The 11,271-nt window shown below is 36.8% G+C and overlaps 1 protein-coding gene and 1 long non-coding RNA gene across 5 annotated transcripts in view; one reads left to right on the plus strand and one right to left on the minus strand.

The window, feature by feature from the left end:
* The window catches only part of PDZD7 (PDZ domain containing 7), a 28,622-nt gene extending 18,295 nt beyond the window's left edge, over positions 1 to 10,327 (minus strand). For 2 of the 4 annotated variants that reach the window (XM_039361633.1, XM_039361631.1), the window contains exons 1-6: positions 7,810 to 10,319; positions 6,487 to 6,627; positions 5,718 to 5,892; positions 2,383 to 2,559; positions 685 to 895; positions 200 to 260 (exon numbers count right to left, since the gene is read on the minus strand). In XM_039361633.1, the coding sequence (XP_039217567.1) occupies positions 200 to 260; positions 685 to 895; positions 2,383 to 2,559; positions 5,718 to 5,892; positions 6,487 to 6,627; positions 7,810 to 7,999 (955 nt within the window). In that variant the 5' untranslated portion in view covers positions 8,000 to 10,319. Of the gene's footprint in view, positions 1 to 199; positions 261 to 684; positions 896 to 2,382; positions 2,560 to 5,717; positions 5,893 to 6,486; positions 6,628 to 7,809 lie in introns of all 4 variants that reach the window. The other 2 variants (XM_039361632.1, XM_039361634.1) reach the window with 2 other exon arrangements.
* On the plus strand, positions 2,553 to 7,918 carry LOC120316263. The gene is made up of 3 exons (XR_005558905.1): positions 2,553 to 2,568; positions 5,180 to 5,243; positions 7,849 to 7,918. It is a non-coding gene; the product is annotated as an uncharacterized LOC120316263 (long non-coding RNA).
* Positions 10,328 to 11,271: the final 944 nt, after the last annotated feature.

The following is an 11,271-nucleotide window of genomic DNA, read 5'->3' on the forward strand; positions in this document are numbered from 1 at the left end:
GCCACCATAAATATCTCTCTGTGCAACACAGCACCTGTTCTTGGGTTCATGTATGTTTCTTAAAGTAGAACCATTTATGTACAAAGGTAGCAGAGCAAAAGAATGTTTTCTGAAATCCAATAATGAAAAAATGCAGATTGATTTGCATCCCTTATTCTTCCTCAATAAAGCAACCACCTCTCCAGAAAAGATGTCTTACATCTGTTGAGCCAGCAGTATTCAGCCACCATTTCCTTGTATGCCGGGAATCTCCCTGTTTCCTAGAAGGGAGGGATAGAAGAGATGCAATGTGTCATGGGGTCATTTGCTGCCTGAGAAACAATGTGTGAAAGCTTAAGATACTAACCAAGTGGAGAAACACTAATAAATACTTGTCTCATGGTTAGGTCCTTTTCTAGATGAAATTGGATCTGCTATGTTTGTCCCAGAGCAACTTAAGGAGGGATTCACTTGGCAAAAGGACACTTGGAGTGCAGAAAAGTATACTAGAAAGCTTAGCTGGCTGAGGTGATTGGTCTGCACCAATCCAGAACTGATGAAGTTCTGTCTCCTAGCAACTATCATTTATTTAATAACAATGAGAATGGGATATAATTTGGATAATCTTAGCCCTTCTATGATTAATACCCCTTGCAATAACTTTTTTTTTTTTTTGACTAATACTTAGGAAGGCATCAGCCTCACCTTAATGGTCAACATGATGTGGGTCTGCCCCTTTAGCACTTCCACTGCCCTGCTATGGCTGATGTTATCAAACTTGATTCCATTGGCTGCAAGGACTTGGTCACCAACTTTGATCCCATGTTGCTCAGCCAGCCCGCCAGGATCCACTCTGGGAATGATACAACATCGAACAAGCACAAGGGGGGCATTTGAGAGAAAGATCAGGCTTTTCCTGAGCAAACAAGGTAGGAGCAGAAGAAAATGGCACATTTTAAGAATGGGAAAGAGAGCAACAATGTTGAAAAGAAATAAAATGTCTATGTTAAAAATGGGAAGGCAAATTCCCCTAGGTCAATTTCTTCCGGCTTTCTCATAGCATTCTACCAATCTTGATGTCAGTATTCAATAAATAAAACTGTTTTTCAGCCTAGTGTTCACCAGATATATTGGACAATGACTGAAATTTTCCACTGTAAATAATTATGAATAATGTGAGTTATAATTCAGTATATCTGGTGAGTATATAGGTTGTGAAAAGCTACATAACAGCCTGCACATTTTTCCAACAATCAGTGTGGGAGACAGTAAACATTCATTTCTGATAAATTTCCTAATATTCAATATTTTATAGTACAGATAATGACATGCTTTAAGTTACAGAGAATATTTGGATAAATAAAATCCAAGCTTATACAGTGCTGAATATGATTAGATTCCCAGATTGTATCAGACCATGAGCTACGTGCTTATAGAAGTGTCTTCCCATCTCTGACTCTGAGGATGTCATTAGTATACCCAAAAAAACATACAGTTCCTCTTGGCTTCTGAAAAATCAACCATAAGTGAAACCGAAGAAATTGGGCTGAAGGAAGACCAAAGGATAACACTTTATGGGGTTAGGGTGGCCCATGCTAATGCTATAAATTATATTATCACGGATTAAGTGATTAAACTGATAATTATAATGTCTACCCAACCTTTCTACCTTCCCCTAAAGCAGTGGTTCTCAACCTTTTTAATGCCGCGACCCCCAACCGGTCGTAAGTCGAGGACTACTCAACCGATCGTAAGTCGAGGACTACTCAACTGGTGCAGCACCGTTTGCAGAATGGGACTTTTGGCGGGCTCAGCAGGCAGAGACAGCCTGGACAATTCCTATTGGCTTTTGAAAGCCAATAGAATTAGACTCTATTCAAGAGAGTCTATTCTATTGGCTTTCAAAAGCCAATAGAATAAAAGGGAGTAGCACAGCTAAGGAAAAGGGGAAAAAAATGGCGGACTGCGTTGTTTGCCGACCCCCGTGAAATGGTCATTCGACCCCAAATGGGGTCCCGACCCACAGGTTGAGAACCACTGCCCTAAAGGGTGATTTATATTCTAATTATAAGGGGGGGGAAGCCTTAGCCCAAATCTATAATTGAAATGGCAGTCATGATCAGGTTTTGAATGTTTTGTTCCCTCTGAAATCCCAGTTTGGATCATCTCCCTGCATGCTTACTATTTGCAAAAACATAAAATCTCCCATTGAAACTAAACAGCGTTCGAAGTGGAGGTTATCAATTCAGCCACTAACAGACCAATGAAGATCTTGGGCACTGCTGTTTTGCAATAGGCAATTTACTTCCCTGAAAAGGAAACATCACAGCTAAAGTGAAATTTAAATCTAAATCAGGATCTGAAATACTCAACAGAGAAGGCTCTAGGAAGAGCAAGACTCACTTGGAGACATAGATGCCAAGGCCATACTCCTTCCCTCCACGGATATTGAAACCCAAGCAATAATCATCAGATGTGGTGTAGAGATGGATGATGCGTCGCCTTCCTATCTCAGAGCTGGTATCTGAGGGACTTGAGCCACTCCTCTCCACAATCAAGCGCCTATTTACCACATCAACCCTGTGAGAGGTAAAGAATTAAGAAATAATTTCTCCTAAGCAGCTGAAGTCTTTGAAAAGGCCTGCAAACTGCCCTTTTACCACTTTGATAGATAACTCATTCCAGGTTCATGGGAGTGGATGTTATTTTCAATCAAGGCTGATCAAAATGCACAAGCATATCCGGTTGTGGCCCTCAAACTTATATAAACAGTCCCATTTTGGCATATGTGATTCCCTCCATCCTTATTTATATAATCAACACTCCCCAACACATGGCAGAAAAAGGAGGTGGGGGAGCAGGAGCTATTCCTGTACCTCTATATGTGTAAAGCCAGAGCAGGAAGGGAATACCTATGATTTTATTTATTTGTATTTACAGTATTTTTAAAACTTACATGGTGACACAACCTAATGACTTTGAAGACTAATCAACATATTGGCAGGGATCCAAATATGAGGTGGAGGGGGGCAAGCAGTAAGCAATGAAACAGAGCATGACTGCAGCCTCATTTTTACAAGGGGAAAGAAACATCCTCATAGCTTGCCAAGTTAACTGAAGTTAAGAAAACTTTCCCACAAGGTGAGCAGCAACAGGGCCAAATAAAATCAGCACTTGATAATGGGATATTTAGCAATGGCTAGAGGGTAAAAGAAAAATAAGAACTTACAGGTAGGAAGAGTGGAATTTGGATAAAAGGGAAAGAAACATAACTTTAAAGAAAAATAGAAAACTTAAAATATCTTTATAGTATGAATAAATTAAAATATGTCTTACAGGTAGTCTTGGACTTACAACACTTCATTTAATGACCGTTTGAAGTTACAACGGCAGTGAAAAAAGTGACTTGTGACCATTTTTCACACTTATGAACGTCACAGCCTCCCCAGGGTCACCTGGTCAAAATTCAGATGCTTGGCAACTGACTCATATTTATGACGGTTGCAGTGTCCGGGGGTCATGTGATCACCTTTTGCAGCCTTCTGACTAGTACAGTCAATGGGGAAGCCAGATTCAGTTAACAACCACACTACTAAATCAACAACTGCTGTGATTCACTTAACAACTGTGGCAAAGTCGGTTGTAAAATGGTGCAAAATTCACTTAACAAAATCTAGCTTAGCAACAAAAATTTTGGACTCAGTTGTGGTCATAAGTCGAGGACTACCTATATTATGTAAATAAAATTGTTTTATTGAATGAAAACTTGTTCCACTAGGCCAGGGGTAGGCAACCTTGGCTCTTTTATGACTTATGGACTTCAAGTCCCAGAATTCCTGAGTCAGCCGAATTGAAGTCCACAACTCATAAAAGAACCAAGGTTGCCTACCCCTGCACTAGGCTGACCTGTGTTTATTTTCTAATTGTTGCCATTACCAAATGACAGCAGGCTTTCTCCCACTTGGTGCCATTCAAAGTATGGACTTCAATTCCCATTTCAATTCACAGATTTCCTCACCATATTGTAGAAATTAGTCACTTATCTGAACAGTATCCAGGCTGGGGAAGGATGTACTACAGATATGTCAAACTCGCGATTATTAGGACGTCGCGCAACGTATCAGGACAATTTTGCCATTGCTGGCAATGGGGTGGGCGCAGCTTTTGGATGACATGTCTGGCCCATGGGCCGGCAGTTTGACACCCCTGTTGTACTAGTATATGAACAGCAGTAGCCAGACAAGAGCATTTCTGCATTAGTGAACTGTAGTAAATTGTTGTGGCAAAATAAACCATCTCCTTACTACTGATTTATTTCTACAGTGATGACTGAATAATAATAATAATAATAATAATAATAATAATAATAACAACAACAACAACAACAATAATAATAATAATCATATAAATTATTAATGCAGAAATGAATTATAAATTGCTCATCTGGAAATATTTTTCTTCAATACAAATAAATATTTTCAGATATTCAAATTCAATACTATTTTGTGTTTTGAATTTAAAGTGTTTTGAATACTAATTTGATTTCTATTTTTTTAATTGTTTTTACATTACAAATGAATTCAAAGGCTTCTACTATATACATGTTGTTATTTTTGTCAGTTGCATGTTATCACAAACCGTTCTTTTTACCTATTAAATGAACTTACATACTAGCTATTATTGCAAGACATTATTCAAATATGATCAGATAAAAAATGTATCCCATTGTCAGAGCCAATTCTAAATACACAGTTGAGAAAGGAAAAGGCTAAAATACATTTCTGGATGAGCTGAGCATTCCATGCCAGTTCTATGAACTTTGTTGGTTTTATGGCATAGATATTAAGACTCTAAACTTCCTCTGAAGTCAGGAAGTTCAAAAACTACTGTAATACATCAATGTATATCAATTGTCTGTATTGCCCAATATTAAATAACACTGCATTTCAAATTACCTATCAAGCCCTATCAAATATTAACTGCCTGATATCTAGTACTGACATCACGTCTTCATTTTGTACCATAATCCGATATTAAATGGTGCATTGTATTCAAGTTTACATGTTACAGAGAATTTTCAGAGCTGATAATAGATGGAAATTATTTTAAAGAAAATGTCATCAAGAAATTCATTCTGGCTTGGACTTCCCCTCTCCCAATATTCTCATCACAGGTGTTTTGTTTTGTTTTTTATCCGAAGCTTACCAATTCCCAAGGCATGATCTGAAGATATCTGACACACCTGCCTTGCTGAAGCAAAGCAAGTTAGTATCCAAACAGGGGGATGACTTGGGCCCAGTTTGTATGCTGCGGTGAGTTCCAATGGACTCAATTTTTCAGCCAGATCTCAGGCAGCATGTTTATTCTCTTTCATCAATTCCCCTTTTCCCTTTTATTAAATTAGGTGGTTCTCCCCCATCCCACATATAATCTTCATATGCTACCTTCACATTATACAAATGAAGCCCCCTCTTAACCATAGTTTTAAAGTAATTCATTTTGGAAGAAGAAGTTTAGCCCAATAACCTCACATCCCTTTGACCTTTCCCTGTCTGGTTCCCTATCACAGTTCACTTTAATCGCATTTCCTTGCATCTTAGGAAACCTGATCCCTTGGTCACTGCTCTTCTGAAGCCAGTATGTTTGTCTGAGTTAGTACAATTGTGATTTTTGGGTTATACATAGTTGACAACAAGGGTACAAACTGGCAATGGGTATAAGTTGGCAGTTCAACTTACCATGTAGTCTTTTCTTTGGAAAACTTTATCCCTGGCACTTTGCCCATACGTCTCACAACCATTCGCAGCCTGTTATTCCCTGTCAGGACCTTGATAGCACTTCCCATTGTAATGTTCTCCAAGCTCACACTGTTCACCTCTGTGATTTTATCCCCAACACAAAGTCCAGCTTGCTCTGTTTATATTAAACAGAGAATATTCAGCTTCATAGATTTTCTTTTTCTGGGCTTACTAAAATTAAAGAACTACTTAAACAACAAAGAGACAAACTACAGCAACTTATTAACATCAAAATAGATTAGAACATTCATATGCAGTATATTGCAGGACACATAGTATGTTACCTAAATATTAAGATAAATACCAGTTTTGGGTTATCTCTTTTTTGTATTATATGGATAAATACAGTCAATACTGTAAATACAGGTTTTTTCAAGTGTTTTGAAATACATAACTTTTTCTCTTCACATTATCAAAATGCTGATTGTTCATGATAGTCATAAGCAAGTATGTGAATCCTGACATGTATTTTCCAGAACATCAGTAAAAAACATTCTAAAATGTCAGATTTAGCAATAGGATATACAAAGAAAAATATCTGATGAGTGACCTTCCAGTGACATTATTTATCTTTTTGTTACAATAGCCAGACACATGCATTGGAGAAGAAGTGACAGCATTGAACGCAGAATATGTATTTATATTCATAATTTAGAAGCAGATTGTTGCCCATGCTTGAGTCTGGGAATGTTGAAGCATTTTTACTGACCTGCACTGCTGCCCTCTTCCACCTTACTGACAAAAATACCCAGGCCATGTTCAGAGCCCCCACGCACACTGAAACCCAGCTTCCCCTCTTTGCTCTTCTCCACTGTAAAGGCATTGATAGCATCACTCTCATCACTGTTAGCTGTGAAGGGAATATAAGACAAAATAGTAAAGAAGGTATAGCTTCAAAAAAAAAAAAAACCTCAATATACTGGCATGCCCAGGGGATGCTTAATCTTGCATCCAAAAGACATTTTTAATTCCATAGACAGAAAATCAGGAGAAATGTTTAGACATCTTTCTGAACTATGTGCAGATCAGCCTCCCCCCCCCAAATGACCAATTTTAAGAATAATAATGAAATAGGCTGGAACCAAAGGCCTCAGACTGTGTTATAAATTTCAGACAGGTTATTTAAAAAGCAAATAACCAAGACTCCATGGTTGCTGCATAAGATCAAACCCCTGAGCTCTCCTCATGGATACCATGGGTTTTGTTTTGAAGTAAGACACAAAAATTTGGTTTAAATCCTGAAATAGTTTTACAAATTACAAAAATATCTCATTCGATTTAGAAAAAAAAGAATATCCTGCTTCTGTCCATTTATCTATCTATCTATCTATCTATCTATCTATCTATCTATCTATCTATCTATCTATCTATCTATCTATCTATCTATCTATCTATCTATCTATCTAATCTATCATCACTCATTGTGTTTCCCCAAACTGTAAAGTTGGTCCTGATCCATTCCTTGATTACAATGTAGGGAGACTTAGCAGTTGTCCCCCCATACATATATTTTTTCTTTTCTATTAGAACAAATTTTCCTCTCCAAAGGCCTTTTAGGTGTGTGGGATGATAATTCTTAGTGCATCTGTTGACCCTGTTAGCTTGGACTGACAAAATTCATAGCCCAACATATCTGGATGGGTGTAGATTGTTGTGGAAGTCCATATATTAAAATCCACAACAATATTTATGCTTCGTTACTGGAATTAAATCTTTAAACCATATTTATTTATTAATCCAATGATGTGTGTACATAGAAAAGTAGAGTAGAGGTCTATGAATACACAAGTGCTACGTAATTGTGAATAAAGGTTATCTATGTTATGCAAATGCATAACTGGTAGAACTTTTCACTATTGTCCATTCAAAGAACACTAAACTTTGAAGACAAGCTGCTAATAAGATTTGGAAACTTGATTTTCATCTTTGGTGAATATTCATAAACTACATCAGAAATCAGAGCTATGAAATCAGAAAAAGGATATGAGAAATGTCATCTGTGTACTGTCTCCCCTATTCAACCCAAAAGTACCTTCTAGTGGTGTGTTGATAAGAATAACTCTTCCCATAGGTGACGAAGGTTGGAAGTTTTGATTATTCCCATTCATAAGGCGATTCTGCCTGCTCAGCAAAAGGAGGTTAGCTGTGCTGATGTCACTGCTGGAGTCCTGAGAATGAGCAGGAGGAAAAAACTTCCGGAAGGAATCAGAAACATGAGCCATGGCCAGATCAGACTTTGGTTGCTCCTGGAGAGACTTTCAAGCCATCTGATTCTACAGCTCTTTTGGAGAAGCTTTTGGGGGATGGAAGAGTGTGTTTTCCTCATGAAGGCGGACAGAGTTGGATTTTGGCCCCTTTGGTTGTTTTCTTCAGAGGAAAAAGTTGTTGGGCATATTCCAGTGCATCTTGCTATTGGGCATGTGAGTTCATTTTGCTAACGAAAATTATATGAAAATACAAATACAAAAAATACAGAAAATGTTCTTATCTTTAAAATAGTGGATCTAGTGAAAACATCTTGCTTCTCAATGGGTTTGATCTGTGATTTGCTCTCCCTTCCATACAGTTGTGCTATATTAACCACAAACATGTAATTATACATACAGTACATACATACAACATTTATATGCTCTCTGCAGACATATTATTAGGAATTAACATGATGAATGGACAATTTCAAAGTAGCAAAAGTATTATGCAGCAAGAAATTTATATGTAGAACAAAGAGCAGAGAGTTATGAATAAAGCTGATTCAGGAAAAAATGGTTAAACTTAAAACTGAAAGGAAGATGAGGTCAGAGTCTTTCCTTTCCAAGATCACAGTCCGATGAAGAAGTTAAACAGAGAGCAACTTTACACAATCTGGTATTCTCCAAATGTGTTGGGTAGGAATTATCCAAGATTCCAAAAGTTGCAGCACATACACATCTGTCAAGTTGGGAAATGAAAGCCTAGTGTACCTGTTTATTTTATTAATGTAGCATTAGGTGTATAGCTTGGAAATTTCAAACAAATCTGATGAATTCCCATTGTTCCAATATTCAACTGAGACCAGAACTGAATTCTAGACTGAAAGTATTTCATTTTTTCATGATTACATCAAAGCACCCTGACATTTCTACAGTAATTGACTGGGGTCAGTGCAAATTTAAATGTTTTAATGAGAAAAAAACAATTCTTTTAAAATTTATTCTGATATTATTTTCTGGAAAATAATCAGAAACTAGAAATCAGGAATATATTTCAAAATCTTTTACTGAATTGCATAAGAATCTGTTGCTATGGTTCAGCTAAATGCTCACTACCCTAGCATTTCAATTTGCAATATTCACAAAAATAAAAACAAGGCAGAGAAGACAAATAATTAGATTTATGAAGTTATAGAAATTAAAACTATATTTTTGTTTGCACCCTTATACTTTCTTATACTTAAACATATACCACTTTGTTCCCTGCTTAGTACAAATTAAATGAGCAGGAGTAACTAAAAGAGGCATTCTTCACGCATCTACTGGCAGGCAATTACAAATCAGGAAGATGTGAAATGCAGGTAGAGACAAATGGATGTTAAACAGTAAACAGTGAGACCCTCGTCAAAATGAAATTGCAGAACCTGCAGCACAGATATTCATTTAGATCAATATCTTATTTTGAAATTTCACTTTAAGCTTACACTGAAAGATTATTTCATAGTTGCACATCAAGCTGGATTTGAATTTAAAATTCATTCAGTACTTCTGTTTGACAACATGGGAAGTCTGTTGCAATCTCTGAAACATCTCATATTCATTAAGCCCCACATGCTTAGGACTTGAAAATGTCACAGCAAAATATTTTGCTCTTAATACATACCATTTTAATTTTATTAATTACAAGCTCTATTGTACTCTCAATAATATGTGCCCTTTGTTTATAGGCAGCAGAATTGACAGCATTGTTATGTCTAAGAATCAGGAGAGTTCTCCCTTCTGCTACGTAATCTCACACAGGAAAGAGAGAAGGGATTTTCCAGGCTCTTCAGCATGAATGATATACTAGGCCATTCCCCTCCCCTCCCTCCACAACAGCCTCTTTGCTTGCACATTATCTGGAAACAGCTTGCTTGCTCAGTGACCTGACCCTAATAAATAAGTGATTTCATCCTTCCATTAGAGACACAGCACAAGGGTGGGGAACTTACAAAGAACTATGAGAGAAGATGAGATACGGAGCGTGTTGCATCTAATACAAGGCCACTGGTAGATATTTTTCCAAGAATACTCTCTTCTGCTCCTTTTGCTCGAGAGGAGCAAGAATTTTCAGGACCTTGGACAGAACCTCTAAACCACTTGGATTAAATTATGCTCTCCCTTGTTGAGGTAATCCTTTTTTTTTTTTTTTTACTTGTCTTGTTAAAACTACAGTTCATCCTTACTTAGCACAAAAGAATTTGAAAATAGTTAAGAGACAGAAAGGGAAAGATAAACCCTTAAAATGTCTAATCTAACCCGTTAAAAATGCCTCACCTGTTTCCACGTTGCTCAGTAAACTTCCTTACCTGGGAAAAACACACACCGATACCTGCAGAGCTAGTGTTTGCAACAGGTACCTCCCACCATGTCAGATGGATTGGTTAGTCCAACTAGAAACAAAGGCTCTCATAGGTTAGACTACCTGTCAATTATTCACAGTATTTCCTCACTGCATTAGTTGTAGGTAGAAAAAAACAGTTCAGTGGAGGAGTAAAATGTGAGACTGGGAGTAAAATATGAGCACTTTAGATAATAACCCGAATAGCTGTAGAAATCGAAACCAATTATCAAAATCTTGTTTTTAAAGTTTTGAACTGGTGCATATATTTTTAATATAGAAAACAGATTTTGTTTACTAAGTGCTAGATTGTTTTTTAAGATACCATTAAATCTTACTGGAATTGCTACACGAGTATTGAGCACTTTGATTATTTATGTATCATATTTATACTTTCATTAGCAAAAAGTTTAATTACAAAAGGTTAAAATGTGCTTATGTTTTAGCAAGTGATACATTGGTGTAACAAAGTCATTAAAACATATAAATTTATTAAAATAATTAACACCTTTTTGTTCCTTCTATATTAAGGTCCTTAAAGCATGTGCAGCTAAAAGGGAAAGATGATTTTTATCAGGTAGAACATAGGAGATGCAGAAATAAATTAGATTTTTCCCAGAATTTGTCTTGCAATTAAATGAGAAAGATGGAATTATCAGGTGAAACTTAACTGAAGATGGTAGAATAAGTACATTCAATTAAGAAGCCAACCGAATAGTTGTAAGTTCGGCTTACTTCAGTTATTCCAATTTTCAGACTCAGCTGTGCGAGAACAGTCTGTTCCTAATACTTCGACAGCCAACTATTTATCAATCTGTCTCTTCTTTGACACCAGTCTGACTAGAGAGCAATAATAGAGAGGAAATCACTTTATAATTCAGAGCAAACTCTTCCTTAAATTCAGTGCCTTTAGAAATTCCTCATA

Source organism: Crotalus tigris, unplaced genomic scaffold, assembly GCF_016545835.1.
Source record: "Crotalus tigris isolate CLP2741 ecotype Arizona unplaced genomic scaffold, ASM1654583v1 scf7180000019328.220996217465:2438092, whole genome shotgun sequence".
In the NCBI taxonomy this organism is placed as follows: domain Eukaryota; kingdom Metazoa; phylum Chordata; class Lepidosauria; order Squamata; family Viperidae; genus Crotalus; species Crotalus tigris.